This window comes from Harmonia axyridis, chromosome 5, assembly GCF_914767665.1.
Source record: "Harmonia axyridis chromosome 5, icHarAxyr1.1, whole genome shotgun sequence".
Classification (NCBI taxonomy): domain Eukaryota; kingdom Metazoa; phylum Arthropoda; class Insecta; order Coleoptera; family Coccinellidae; genus Harmonia; species Harmonia axyridis.
The window spans coordinates 36,452,652-36,468,824 of NC_059505.1; the positions used below are offsets into that span (position 1 = coordinate 36,452,652).

At 35.6% G+C, this 16,173-nt stretch overlaps 1 protein-coding gene across 4 annotated transcripts in view; it reads left to right on the forward strand.

Annotated features, from left to right (window-relative positions):
• Positions 1-16,173, forward strand: part of LOC123679754 (receptor-type tyrosine-protein phosphatase N2) — a 47,912-nt gene that overhangs the window by 6,613 nt on the left and 25,126 nt on the right. For all 4 annotated transcript variants that reach the window (XM_045617217.1, XM_045617219.1, XM_045617220.1 and 1 more), the window contains exons 2-4: positions 2,791-2,884; positions 14,173-14,223; positions 14,788-14,845. In XM_045617217.1, the coding sequence (XP_045473173.1) occupies positions 2,794-2,884; positions 14,173-14,223; positions 14,788-14,845 (200 nt within the window). In that variant the 5' untranslated portion in view covers positions 2,791-2,793. The remainder of the gene's footprint in view (positions 1-2,790; positions 2,885-14,172; positions 14,224-14,787; positions 14,846-16,173) is intronic.

The following is a 16,173-nucleotide window of genomic DNA, read 5'->3' on the forward strand; positions in this document are numbered from 1 at the left end:
AAAAAACTGGTCATCTTTTGAAGCTATCCAGGAATCGATCCAATTATTTACTTTTTCATAAGACCAGAAGTGCTGGTCAGCCAGGCTTTCGATTGTTTCGATCAATGGCACAAACATTGATCGAAACAAGTAATAGTCCGAGAGAGCAATGTCTGGAGAATACGGTGGGTGGGGTAGTACTTCCTATTCCAATGTTTCCAAGTATGTCTTCACCACTTTCGCAACATGGGGTCGAGCATTGCATACTATGAAATCACTTTTTCATGTATCTCGTGTATTACGGCCGTTTGCCTTTCAAAACTCGGCTCAAACACATTGATTGCGTTAGATAACGATCGCCTGTGATTGTATCAGTCGGTTTTAACAACTCATAATACACTACACCGAGCTGGTCCTACCAAATACTGAGCATGGCCTTGGAACCGTGAATATTCGGTTTGGTCGTCGACGTGGAAGCCTGGCCGGGATATTCCCATGATTTATTGCGCTTGGGATTACCGTAATGAACCTATTTTCGACTCCAGTCACAATGTAATGCAGAAATCCCTCCCGTCTTTGCCTTGCAAGCAGCTGTTCACAAGCAAACAAACGCCGTTCAACATATCTCGGCTTCAATTCGTACGGCACCCAATTTCATTGTTTCTGAATCATTTCCATGACTTTAAGGCGTTTTAAAATGGCTTGAAACGTCACTCCCAATGATCCTGCCAATTCTTGATGCGTTTGACACGAGTCTTGATCAAGTAATGCCTCTAATTCTGCATCTTCGGAAACCTTTTCTCTTCCACCGCCATGCTGGTCTTAGACGTCAAAATCACCGTTCTTGAAACATTGAAACCACCATGGTACGTTCTTTCACTAATAACGGCCTCACCATATTTATTTGAGAGTATTCGATAAGTTTCAGCCGCAGATGTCTTCATATTAAAGCAGAAAATTAAAACCTCCCGCAAATGACGAGAATTTGGCTCGTAAGCTGACATGTTTAATCGAGAATAACTTTATGATGCCGACACAAATCAACTTATTTCGATAGCGTTATGTTTACAAATACCTGAGCTTATTGTATGACATCTACGATCTTTTTTTTCGACTACCACTTACCGGTACAGTCATCTATTGCAAAATGGCGGAAGCAATGTTTTACACCTCATAGATCAACAGAATAAGAAATTAGGAAAAACATCCTGAAATCCAGAAGGAAAAAATTATCTTTCAATGATAATTCTCATGTCAAAAATAGATGAAAACCATGGTCAAATTGAAAAAATTGCGCTTCTAACTTCTTGACCACCAAGCTTATTTTCCAGATCTGTCCCTCAATGATTTCTGGCTGTTTGCAGACGTCAAAAGAATGCTCCAGGGAAATAAATTTCGCTCTAATGAAGAAGTGATTGCCTAGGAATACATCTATCACTCTTGAGAGTGACTATATTGACGAATAAACTCTAATTTTCAAAGAAAACATGAGAGTTTTACCGGTTTTGGTGTCTTCAACCATAGAGTAATAAACATAAATAGAGGGAGTATACGCAATTTTTACATGTCCCCAACATTGTTAGATTACGTTGACGGATTGTGATATATTTTCAAATTCACAATTTTACTATATCGTTATGAATGTATATTATATTGACTGAAATATATTTATTCGAGTGATTCCCGATTAAATATGCAAATTTGAATATTTGGAATCCGATATTTTTTCAAATTGTCGAATTTATAATGAGCAAATATTTATTATTTTCTGTATCTATACCTGTTGAAATCCAAGGTTTGGCAAATTTTGCTCTCGTTGTATCATCGGTTGTTTCACGTCGTTTGGCGCGCTTGAAATTTGTTTTCTGAATTTCTGATATACTTAGGTATTCTTCTCAATATGTTTTGAGTTGATATGAAACGTTGATTCACTATGGGACATAAGAAGTGCGTTCTTCGTGGAGAAACTCGCGAATTGAGTGAAATATCGTATCACTGATATGTTTTAATTTCCGCGCTCTTCATGTCAAATTTGATAGTTCATGTTGTGGACAAAATTTGCTTACTGAAAATGACAAATGCTCCCCCTATCTGTGTTTATTACTCTGAGGTCTCAGGTCAGCAACAAGCGCTTTGGTTATGTGATTCCAAGTTCCTTAGTAGGTATAATCTGACTGCCTTTTTTTGTAGAGACTGATCATAATTCTATTATTACTTCAATAAAAGTGCACCCAAACATGGGATTAATTGATTTTTGATCCTTCACTTATCTAAGCCTTGAAGTTTTTATCCATTGTAGTCACAACAGGTGCACAGATGATTTTTTTTTAATGGATTCGGTCCTTATATCACATTATATTTATTCATCATCAAATAAAAAATTGTTATTTCATTAGAAGAAATCGACGTTGACCCTATTCATATTCTATCACCCTCAAATTATGTATTGATTTGGAATTCTCATATATTTCGTTCTATTCTTTGCGGTCCCTAGGAAATGACTACTCGAACTTCTCCTTTGTATTATGTTTTGTCATACCTTTTTATATGAAAAACTGGTCGATGTGGAAATATTGAACTTTCTTGTGAAATTACTTACGTTTCCAGTTGATATCATGCCTCACATGGATAAGCGATGTGTCGTCGAACCGGAAATAGCATATATCTTCGTCTATCTTTCAAACTAAGGATTGCTTCAAATATGATAATTTGTGATTAGTTCGTGTATTTTGGCTCAAAACACATATTTGTGAATTCTCACGCTAAGTTCTTGAATTTATTGCCGATATCAATTTTTTTTTTATTTTCCAGGCCATGCCGTGGCCGGGCACACCGCTAAGAATCTTCTTGGTCCTTTTTGTCACATTCTGGAAGTCTCCAGGTCTAACAGGAGAAGGAAATGTTGGTAAGTTAAAATATTTATTTCATTAAAATGTTTTCGCCTATGTGAATACTCAGAAGGAATTGTTTATAAATTGGTGATCTCTTGATCTATTAATCTACAATAAAACGATTCTGCAAGATGCGCTTTCGATTTTAAAAGCCATATTTTAAATGTTAAATCGGATGTATCCTGAAAATTTTCGAATTAATCTTAAGTATTCAATTCAGCCATGAATTCCAGTTGAAAAATCAATTCAAAAAGAATTTGAGGTATTGAAACTTCAGTTATTATACTTACACTTTCAATAATTCTATGAATAGCAATCATTTCGCCACACAGTAACTTCTTTAGATTTAACATTAATAATGTAAAACCTCAAGAAGCTTACAATTGTAATTTAAATAATTAAAAAAGGAAATATAATAAGTGTCATTTTATTTTCGGTTTAAAATTAGTTTTCATGGAGTAAAGACCATGTCAAACCAATATTTGGATCGAATATATATGTTATTTTCGATTAGCACTTGAAACTATCGAGTTCTGTATACGGTATAAACTTTATCAAATCTGAAATTACGTTCTGTTCAGAACATGCCTATACCGTGAAACTTTGAAAACATATTCCATTTAAACTTTGCTAAACAGTGTCAATTGCATATATAATGCCGAAATTAAATGCTTATTTCGATATACGCTGAAAATTATCCAACATATCCCATTAAATTCTTGACATGGAAGTACCTAATTTCAAATTGAGGAAACTAATTTCAAGAATAAAATATATCGTAATTTAGATCAGAATAATATATTGAGCCATTTACCTCGAGAAATCCAAATCCAGTAGCATTGTTTCAATTCCATTATTCCATTTTCATCTATTAAGCATTGAAACCTTTATTTTTATTCCTCAACAAAAAACAAATTTTATAAAGACATATACGGAGAATGGAAGATACAATTTTTTTGAAAATTTGGTTTCTTGGGCAGTAAACCATTGCTCTATCGATCTAGAATACTTTCAGCGCTTTGGTGTTGCCACCTATATTGATAAGTACTAACAACGTTGATATTTGAAATGCAATATAAGTATACCTCATTTCTAGCTCTAGCAGTTTTCGAGTAATTAGTTGATCCAGTTCAAATGGAAGGTAACAATTAAATTGTGACGAAATTGTTTAATCTTCACGTCCAATAAGAGCAAATGATAGCAAAAACATGCGGAATGTGTCATAACGTGTATTCTGACTCAAAACCGGAGAACAAGAGAAAATTTGTACGATTTCAGAATAATTTCATCCTAAATGGATTGAAACTTAAAGCGGAACGAGCGATGCTGAGGCCTGCGACTTAAAAAAAAAATAAACTTTTGGAATATATAAACTTATTTTGTCGCAAATCATCATGCTTCCACCAGAAGTTCAGAACAAAATTCAGACATAGCCAGAACTTCTATTCGAAATTTTCTGAAGCATAAATATAAATACACAATATCGTCAAAACTTCTTGTGTATATTATTTATTGCCTTCCATTTGAATTTTTTTCCATGAAATATTCTTTAAAGAATACAAAAATATTCAAGAGACTAGGACAAACCGAAAAATTTTTAATAAACAGGCTGTTCCATTCGAAATACATGGGCGTACAACTTTGCTTCCGCCGTTTTTTTTCCGAAATTTTACTAGACTTTATTGTGAAATCATGTCTCTCGTTGTATTGCGGCCGTTTATCTTTGAATGCTCGGCTCAAACGCATTTATGGCATTCGGTAACGATCGCCTGTGATTGTTTCAGTCGGTTTAACAACTAATAATACACCTCGCCGAGCTGGACCCACCAAATACTGAGCATGACCTTGGAACCGTGAATATTCTGTTGTGACTTCGACGTGGAAGCATGACCGGGATATCCCCATGATATTCTGCGCTTGGGATCATCGTAATGAACCCATTTTTCGTCTCCACTCACAAAGCGAATCCCTTCCGTCTTTGTCTTGCAAGCAGCTGTTCACAAGCAAACAAACGCCGTTCAACATCAACTTGTACGGCACCCAGTTTCCTTGTTTCTGAATCATTGTCATGACTTTAAGGTGTTTTGAAATGGCTTGTTGCGTCATTCCCAATCATCCTACCAATTCTTGTTGCGTTTGACACGAGTCCTGATCAAGTAATACCTCCAATTCTGCATCTTCGAAAACCTTCTCTCCTCCAACGCCATGCTGGTATTCGACGTCAAAATCACCGCTTGAAGCGTTGAAACCACTCTCGGCACGTTCTTTCACTAATAGCGACCTCATTATAGGTATTTGAGAGCATTCAATAAGCATCAGAGGCAGATTTCTTTACATTGAAGCAGAAAATCAAAACTTCCTGCAAATGACGAAAATTTGGCTCGTAAGCTGACATGTTTAATCAAGATTAACTTTATGATGCAGACATAAATCGACTAATATTTCGATAGCGTTATATTTACAAATACCTAAGCTTATTGTATGACATCTACGACACAGTCATAAATTGCAAAATGGCGGAAGCAAAGTTGTACACCTAATAGTTGTGAGAGCTGAAAATACTCTAGATAGATATAATAGTTGTTTCCATCTTAGGAAACCAAAGTCCAACAGAATATTCCATTCTCTTTAAAAGTCTAGGGAAGGTACTATCGTTCGTGGCCCACCCTGTACAAAAAAGCCCTTCAAAGTAAATCCAACAATTTCGAAACCAGACATACAAACATAAGGAAAATTTCCCATCGAGTATCGTAACCAATTATTCATCTAAACAAAAACATAAACAAAGTAGGTAAACGAGAATGACAGCACGATACGTAATTGAAAAAACTGTAACAGGCAATTCCAGTTGGGGCTCTACATAATGAAATTTTCCGATATCACACGGAATGGACTATTCCATTTGTACCGTAATGTTGGCCATCCCGTCGAAACGGAATTCCAATTATATGCTTTTTGTTGGCGAGGTGGGAAAACATCACTATACATAATTCATTGGTGCAACGGCATTAATTTAATTAATTTGTTTTCGTTCTTTTTTTCGAATTATCGATTTCATTATAATAATTTATAGTTTTGATAATTTGTTCTTTTGAGGACAAACGAACAGCTAAGTAAATTGGCCCTTTAGGTCCTTTGATGGAAACTTATTCTTTTTAAATAATTCGAAAGAATGCAGATCCTTCTGGTTGAATTCCAGTATAGTTTTACAGGGTGTTCCAAATAAGTGTGGATGTTTTTAGGGGGTGAATCTTTCTCGAAAATCAAAGGGGGCCCTTCATGTAAGCAAAGGCTCCTGAGCCTTTCGAAATGATACTACATTCAAGTCAAACTAGTTGACTTGAAATCAAACTTCTTCAACCAGTTTGAATATCATATTGCGCAACGTGTCTGAACCTGTACTCTGCTTCTTCGAAAATTAGTTATAATTCATATTTATAAAAATTAATGAAAACATACATTCGATTCTGTACTATTCAAGTCCATGTTTAAAATTGATTTCTGTCCAAATTCCTGTGATAAATTGCTCAATACATCCGATTGAATACAAATTTATTATACATTGGTTGTAGAATGAAGATGGAAGAATACAGGTTAATATTGTTTTGTGGTCTGAATTTGCTACGAGAAAGTAGGCACTTTTATACAATAATTCAAAATAAATAATTACAGAATGACATTTAACAATTCCAAAGATTATCATTCACATAAACCTAGATTTCCCAAGATACCCCTCTTCAAAACAATTCTTGAACCAGAAGCTCGATTATGCAAATGGAGCAATATAGATCATCCTCAGCGACTTCAGTCGACTCCGCTGGATGCTCACGTCTCCAGATAAAAGAGGAACAATATAAGAGCCAGCAGATGCTGTCAGAATGATTGAATACGTCTTTTGTCAAGAGTGCGTATCAGCGTATCATGAGAACAATGTCAGACAATATTAAGAAATTCTGGATAAATACGTAAGAAGATTATTGGATTCTTGTCTCCATTTCTCACATGTAATTAAGAAGATGGTAAAAGGTTCAAATTTACTAAAAAAGCGTTGAAGAAGAAATTAGTTGAGAAAATTGGTCATCAATTCATATACTTCAAAGCTAGCGTTGAGTGTGGTCAGAATCTGGATGGCCAAGTACTCGGGAATTTAAAGCACTGCTTTCCTAACTTCTTTTGATGAATAGATATATTATCTGAGATCGGAGATAGCAACACTATCTGTTCATAATTAAAACTGAAAACAAAAAAGAAAAGATCCAGAAAGGAGTAATAAATGTTAGTTTCTATTATATTGATTTGAAGTTAGCGACCCATTCCAACAAAGAATCTGAAACTGGAAACCACCATCAAATTTATAAATTGGACAAGTATTCACCAAGTGGTCAAGGGTTTCTTCTACACCACATTCACATAATGGGCTTTCAATAGAATGCCATTCGAAGAGCATATCTACTTTTGCAACGACCATGCCCAGTTCTAAGTCGATTTAAAATACACCAAATTTTTCTAGGAAGATTGAAACCTCTAGAACTTTCTCTGAAGGATCAACGATTAGACCTTTGTTGATTTGGTCCATTAAATCATCACATCATAATTTTTTTTTGAAACCTACCATTAGTAACCTTAAGTTCCCTTTGATATTCACTAATTCACTTTGAGTTACGACTTCTTTCTTCAATTTTACTACTTTATTTTATTTCCATCAAGTAAGGACCGAATCCTTCGAAGATTCAAGACTATAAGTTCTTGATTTCATTAAAACAGCTATCGCCCCTTTTTTTTTCTAAATTGCAAGAAATTGTGTAAGAATGATGAACCTATCAGGGATTCACGGCTTGGTTTTTCAAGCTACTTGGTTTAAGCTTGACTTGATTTCAAGTCAAGTAGTAGTTCCTCAATCTCGAGTCAAGCCAAGTATTTATTTATTAAGTACTTGAATCATATCAAGCTACTTGAATTTTAGCAGTTTTAATGTATAATGTCACACAAATAAAAAAAAAAGATGAAATGAGAAGGAATTTCGCGAAAAAACACTTTCATTTATTAAACTCATTGCATAAAAGATCACCTTTTTTGAAATAGAAACATAAATTAAATCACGATAAATCATAACAAAGTAAAAAATAATAAAACAATAAAGTTTCTTAGTATTGAGAAATCTCAAGGCTTTGCTTGATTTCATAATAAGTTTCCATCCAGGATCTAAGACACATGAGGCATCTTATAGATTTGTCGCCTAACCTATTGCGGATTTTTGTAACTGAAAGAGTAGTTCTAGAAATATTTTTTTTAACAGGAGCTGAAGATGCTGGCGTTGATAAAAAATCCTTGGCCATTTTGACTAAGTTTTGAAAGATATTTCTGAAACTACCAAAATCTACCAATAGATTTCATATAAATGTGAGAAAACTACTAATAAAGTCACACTGGCGAATGCTTCAGTCTCTCCGCGCTCGAGGAATCCCCTTATTTAGTCAAAGCGCGCACGAGATTGCAGAAATATATGCCGTGCGACACGTGCATATCAAGCTCAAGTAATATCAAGTAGCTTGATATCAAGTGAAGCAATAAATATCTAAAATCAAGTCAAGTCAAGCTGAAGTATGTAATTTTTCACGAGCTTGATTTTCAAGTCAAGTAGTTGGTTAAAATATCAAGCTACTTGGCTTGATGAATTCCTAAAACCTATCATACACCCAAAACACGAAACCAAACCCTGTTGGCATACCCTCGAAAACCCTGCACATTCACCAAAAAATACCAGATGAATACTTGAGGAGGAGATCGTTAACACAGAATCCAGAGAATTCCAGGATACGGCTCGAATCAACCCATTCCACCCTCACCAAATTCACGGGCAAACTCTCCGAGCTCTGACGTCAAAGCGGCTGACGCCCACGTGACGTCAGTGACGTAAGAGGGTTGAAACAATTGAAGAGATGAAGATGGGGTAATATTCGCGGTTGGCGTGGGAGGACAGGAGCGAATAGAATCGGTGAAAAGGTCAGTTGAATAGCTGTCGTCATTTTACGAATCGATGGAAAGGAACCGGATTAAAAAAAATTCGCATTTACGCGCAGCCTTAGTTTCATGACGCAAATCAAGACGATGGATGAAATTAATTAAAATGATATTTAAATCTGTCGTTGACTGACGTTGATTGATTGATACACCCACCGGCAAAAAAACTCGGCCACTTGAAATTTTGCTGAAATTCGTTGTTCAAGAACTTTTGCGATTTTTCATCGATTTCAATTGTTTCTGCGCCAAATTGAGGATGAATTCTTAGGTATTGAAACAAACTCCAGATAAATTCCCCAAAAATGCTGATAGATAATTCATACAGGTTAAAAAAAAAACACATCTATGTAGGCTTGGTTAATCGATCTCTAGAGGTATGATTCGATTACCTGGACTTTCGTCTTCTTCTTCGTGACTTTGTTCGGGTTTATAATAATTAAACTCTTTTAATTATTTACATATATTTACAAAGCCACAATTACAGTACAAACACAGTATCTACGGTACTGAAATTCTTCTTACTTGAGTGTTAATTACGAAATGTCTTCGAATATCACGTCTTCGTCTTTAATTCTAGTTTCGGTCGTCTCGTCTTTAATCCGTTCGCGACTCGTCTCAATCTAGTCCGCGAACCGTCTTTACGTCGTACGTCTTAAGTTGACTGACCGAACTTGCTCTTAACTCGTCTTCGACTTGACTTGAACTGTCCACCGGCTGGAACTTACTGACCTCCCCTGAATATCGACTTCCCTTCTTTCGGCTTGACCACACCTTTAGCACCACTCCGATATCGGGGAAAAGTATCTACCAAGTACCGCTCCTAGCCCAACAAGAGTTTTGCCGTACCGCCCACAAAGCTCTTCGCGGATTCCTGGAATGCGAATATTCTCGAAGGACTAGAACCTGATACACAGATGTGACACATCTGGTACAACCGTCTTGTTTTCGATCTTTCCTAAACCTAGTAAATCTCCTAAGATTTACAATCGAGTAATCGACCCGATATCTTGAAGAATTAACTCTTCCTTTCTAAGTTATATACAAAAGCCATTCGTTCCCTGTAAATTCATTGAAACTGTCATGCCTTCGACACTTGAAGAAACTAATAGGTCTCCAAGCATCCTGTTGACCATCTCAATAATTTACAGGGGACAATAACTGGATCCTACATGTATTTGTAGTCCAACACCCTGTGGAACAGTTCGGGAAATTTGTAGTGTTTACACTCATCACGCTTTATATCAAGGACCATCCTTTTCGTCATCTTTCAGTTTTCATTTCACCTTGACATCTTGATTTCTTTTGGAGATACACGTATTCAAATAACATTATTATTTCAATATATTTTGAGTTGATATGAAACATTGATTCACTATGGGACATAAGAAGTGCGTTATTTGTGGAGAAACTCGTGAATACGCTCTATTAGTGATGACGTCTCACACCGCCATTCTAGTTCTCCTGTCAGTGTTCGGAATCCAAACAAACAAATTGTCATTCAAATTAGTACGTTGTCGTTGAAGAAATTGGCTTATTTTGATAAATAAGATTATTTAAGGAACGATTTTACTATTAATTGATGGACAGAAGGCAGAAGGATTAATGCCAGTAAGTTCGAACTTGAAGTTCAACTAATAAATACGGCTTTTTACAAAATCTAGGGAATGATACAGGATTCAAACTCACTGGTATTAACCTCGTTCCTCCTGTCTATCAATTAATACTGAAATCGTTCCTCAAATACTCTTATTTATGAAAATAAGCCAAATCCTTCAATGACACCCTACTAATTTGAATGACAATTTATTTGTTTGGATTCCGAACACTGACAGGAGAACCAAAAATGGCGGTGTGTGACGTCACACTAATAGAGCGTATTGAGTGAAATATCGTATCACTGATATGTTTTCATTTCCGCGCGCTTCATGTCAAATTTGATAGTTCATGTTGGGGACAAAATTTGCATACTGAAAATGACACATGCTCCCTCTATCTACGTTTATTACTCTGAGAGTGAAATTTACTCCAACACTCATCTAACTTCTCAATATCTGAATCTAGAATTAACTCTATGTTCTGAAATTTTGACACGCATCTTTTGAAGCTTGGTACTAACGAAAAAGAAGTGGTAGGTATGTCACTGTGAGTGCCTTCTGAGCGCATGGTCCAGAGTTTATTGAATGACGTGGTACAAATACGCAGCATCGATTTCGACCGAATTAATATTCACTAGGGTTACAACCGAAGCTACAACACTAACCCAGTCTCCTAATGAAATTACACTGATAGCAATCTGCAATCAACATGAATGACCAAAATGGGTCGACAGGATTTTATCGAATCACTTGCAGCGAAATGGATAGAGCCTGACGCGATTACTATAATTGATCCGATATTACGCTAGGCACAAAGCAAAAAAAAATCAAAAGCATTATTGAGCGCTTGAATCGAAAAATATTTCACATAGAGCTTGGAATTCTGAGTTTACATCTGAATGTAATATTATATTAAGTATTAAAAATTCTTTTTCTACATTCATGCAAAAAGCAAAACTTTATTGAACTATATTTAGTGGAAAAAGAAGTTCATGCACTAGTGCAATAAAGTTTTTATTGCAATAAAGTTTTTATTGCACTCATCTGTCATTTCACTTCAACGTGCTGTCATCATGACAAACAAATATTTCAGCCTGAAGGAAATAACGATGTACAGTTACCAAGTACTAGTACGTTTACAGCAGTAACAAATCAAGAAGTGGATTTAAAAAGTACTTCACTACGAAATATTCATATTGAAAATTGCACCAATTGTTCATTCACTTTCAACATTGAGGGTAAAAATAAAGTTTGAGTTAAATTGTTCGTAACGTATTAGTTCCTGTTTCAATGCAAATCGATATTAATAATAAAGTATTCAAGTTGCGCTTTTCATTTTCCTACACCTAGTGCCGCACCTCAATAAATCATTTTTTGCATTTTACATGAACGTAGAAAAAATGTTGTATGCAACTCGTGCAAAAATTGTTTATTGCACTCGACGTGTTGTCCAACTCGAGTGCAATAAATAACTATTAGGACACATCTCGGCTCAAAATTTTGAATTATATGGCCTCGTTTAGGTAATGGTTTTAATGACAACACTGTGTACTCTTTTTTATATTTCTTATATCATATGTGTTCCACAGATTATGTTATTTAATCATGGACAGATTTATGCTTCGGTAACGCTTAGAAATTGTTGCAAGAAAATCAGAGCTCCTTTGTGAATTGCGAGAGAAATTAAAAAATAATTTATGGACGATATTATTCAGTTAATCGATTCATTATAACTACGTCGTGAATTTTCTTTACACGATACAAGAGTACCTACCAGAACGAAAAAGAAAGATATGCACGCACACAAGAAAATATTGATTTAGTAGCAGAAAGTGTGAGAGGAAATAAAAATTCATTTGTTCCACAATTGAATCTTTCTCAAACAACATCATGGAGAATTTTAAGAAAAGATTTGAGTTTACATCCTTACAAATTCAATTGGCTCAAGAACTGAAGTCATTAGACCACCAGAAATGTCGTTTATTTTTCAGATTTTGCTCTTGAACAGTTCGAAAGTGATGAACAATTTCATCAAAAATTATATTTATTTATGTTTAAATGGTATTGTGAACAAACTAGTTTAAAATTAAAACTTTATGGGTAAGCAAAATTTGTAGTGCAAAAGTGTGTCTAGGAATTCATCAAGCTAAGTATGCTTGACATTTTAGCCAACTATTTGACTTGAAAAATCAAGCTTATAAAAAATTACATATTTGAGCTTGACTTGACTTGATTTTAGATATTCATTGCTTGAATTGATATCAAGCTACTTGATATTACTTGAGCCTAATATGCACGCGTCGTATGGCATATATGACTGAAGCATTCGCCAGTGTGACTTTATTTGTAGTTTTCTGACATTTCTATGAAATCTATTGGGAGACTTCGGTAGTTTCAGAAATATTTTTCCGAACTTGGCCAAAATGGCCAAGGGTTTCTTATCAACGCCATAGCATTCTCAGCTTCTGTTGAAAGACAATTTTCCAGAGCTGCTCTTACAGGTCCAAAAACCCGCAATAGGTTTGGCGACAAATCTATAAGATGCCTCATGTGTCTTAGATCCTGGATGGAAAAATATGAAATCAAACAAAGCCTGGAGGTTTCAAAATATTAAGAAACTTTATTTTTTCATTATTTTTCATTTTGTTATGATTTATAGTGATTTAATTTATATTTTCATTTCAAAAGAGTTGATATTTTGGGTTTTTTATACAATAAGTTTAATAAATAAAAGTGTTTTTTGCTAGGTTCCTTCTCATTTCATTATTTTTTTATTGGTGTGACACTACACAATGAAACTGATGAAAATCAAGTAGCTTGATATTATTCAAGTACTTGTTAAATAACTACTTGGCTTGATTCGAGATTGAAAAACTACTATTTGTCTTGATTTAAACTCAAGCTCAAGCTAAGCTTGAAATTCAAGCCAAGCCTAAATGTGTCATTCAAGATGTTCTCCTACGAGAGATATAACTTTGAAGAAATGCCATTTTCCAGATACAGGGTGTCGAAATTGAAAAAAAAAACTAAAAATTTCTAAAAATTAACCGATGATAATTTTTCCATCAGGCTGCTGCCTGGTCCTTTATGTGAAAAGTGTAAGATTGGGTTGATTGAAATCATTGTGTTGACAAAAGTCGTTCAGGTCATTTTAATAATGTTATTTTCCCCACGTAACCTTCCAAATGAAGAAAATGTGTCGCACTGAATAATTGCTATGATTTTATACATGTTTGAATTCGCTATTTCAAAGCCCATCAAATCGAAAGCTCAAAACAGAATATGTTGAACTCAACAAGTCCGCTAAAAAAGGTGGAATAACATTCATTTGCACTTGGACAAAAACGGCAGAATCAGTCACCTTTTCAAACCTCATCACAAACAATTCCACCGTTAAATTACAAGAGAAAACCCGACAAGAAAAAGACAACCAGAGTAGAACATAAAAGGGAGAACATGACAATTCTGGTGAAATTGGAGCTGGCAGATCTGAGCGTAGGAGTTTTCGGATTAGCGGCAGGTCTGAATTCGTCAACTACAAACAATTTAATTACCGAACCTGCCTTAAAGGACGACGAACTCGAACGGTACAAAACAATCTGCAATTAACAACCTCCAAGTGGGAATGTTGCTAATTGGGAAGATACCGATTACAACATCGAATTTAGAGTTATGTTTTGTTGCAGGTTGTCTGTTCAGCAACCGACTATGCCTGGAGGATGAATGGTGCTTTGATGGTGAGTACTCAAAACATCTCAAATTGACTTACAAAATTTGTAATCCAGATGTAAAAGTTAGCTACTACCAATACCAAATTATTTCCGTATATAAATGGAAATTCAATATTATAATATGCGCCTTCAGTTTCCCAATCATATGCCAATATTCAGTGGAGAAAAACACAAAGCAATTTTCGGGATACGCCACAGTTTCGTTTGGCGCTTCAAGTACCAAGTCACTTGGTTGTCGGCTGTACAGGTGGCAGTGAACTTGTTAAGAGCGATTAGCACCACGTGGCTTTCCGCGTATCAGTTAAAGTTTTTTCATTCGCAAATTGAAAATGTTGTCATTCTACAATGTGGATTATTTTTTAATGAAATTATGAGAAAACGGCAGGAAGAACAGAAACGAATATGAGGTCGAATTCGTCATCAGCGCGTCAAATATTATCATTTGAGACCACTCCCGACTTTAAATTCAAAAATAACATTGTGATGAAATGATAGAGCTATCTGTTCGGAGAACCAGCACTCAAAAAAAATGTAAATATCGCTTTTGTGAAATGAATTTTAAATTTTCAGATTACGCCTTCGGAAGATGTACCCCAACGGGTGACATCGATGAAGAGGATGTTTTTAGGTAAGTCGAGCAATAACCATAAGAAATATGGTTAAGATGAAAAAAGCAAATGAATTTTTGCTAAAAAAGTTTGTTCAATTAATATTTGGTTATAGTATACTCAAATGATATCAATTTCATTTGGGGTTATTTTACTAGGTGTACAACATTGCTTCCGCTGTTTTGCAATAGATGGTTGTAGCCGTGAGTGGTAGTTGAAATAACTAGATCGTAGATGTTATACAAAAAAACTCAGCTTTTGTAAATATAACGCCATCGAAATATTAGTCGATTTGTGTCTGCTTCTCGATTAAACATGTCAGCTAACGAGCCAAATTCTACCTATGGTGAAGCCACTATTAATGAGAGAACGTGCCGAGAGTGGTTTCAACGCTTCAAGGAGAATGCTTTCTGCAAAGCGGTGAAAGAGAGAAGGTTTTCGAAGATGCAGAATTGAAGGCATTATTTCATTAAGACTCGTGTGAAACTCACAAGAATTGACAAGATCAATGGAAGTGACGCAACAAGCCATTTCAAAACGCCTCAAAGTCATGAGAATGATTCAGAAACAAGAAAATTGGGTGCCGTACCAGTTGAAGGCGAGAGATGTTGAACGGCGTTTGTTTGCTTGTGAACAGCTGCTTGCAAAGCAAAGACGGAAGGCCTTTCTGCAACGCATTGTGTCTGGAGACAAAAAATGGGTTCATTACGATAATCCCAAGCGCAGAAATTAATGGGGATATCCCGGTCATGCTTCCACGTCGACGGCCAAACCGAATATTCACGGTTCCAAGGTCATGCCCAGTATTTGGTGGAACCAGCTCTGCGTAGTGTATTATGAGTGGTTAAAACCGACTGAAACAATCACAGGCGATCGTCATCGGAAGCAATTAATTCGTTTGAGCCAAGCATTGGAAGACAAACGGCCGCAATACAATGGGGTATATGATAAAGCGACTTTACAGTATGTCAATGCTCGACCTCATGTTGCGAAAGTGGAATACTTGGAACATTGAAATGGGAAGTCCTACCCCACCTACCGTATTCTACAGACGTTGCATCCGGTCTTATGAAGAAGGAAGAAATTCGATCGATTCGTGGATCGCTTCAAAAGATGGCCACTTTTTTCAACGCGGAATTCGTACTCTGCCCGACAGATGGGAGAAAGTAGTGGCCAGCGATGGACAATACTTTGAATCATAAATGAATAACCAGTTTTTCACATAAATAATAATAAAGATCTAAAATTGCTCGCACCTGTTAAGAAAAGGAAAGCATCCTACCTGGGCCTTGTGTTGATTGATGGCAAGTATGGTCTATTGCAACTTATCATGGAGAGAAAGATAGAA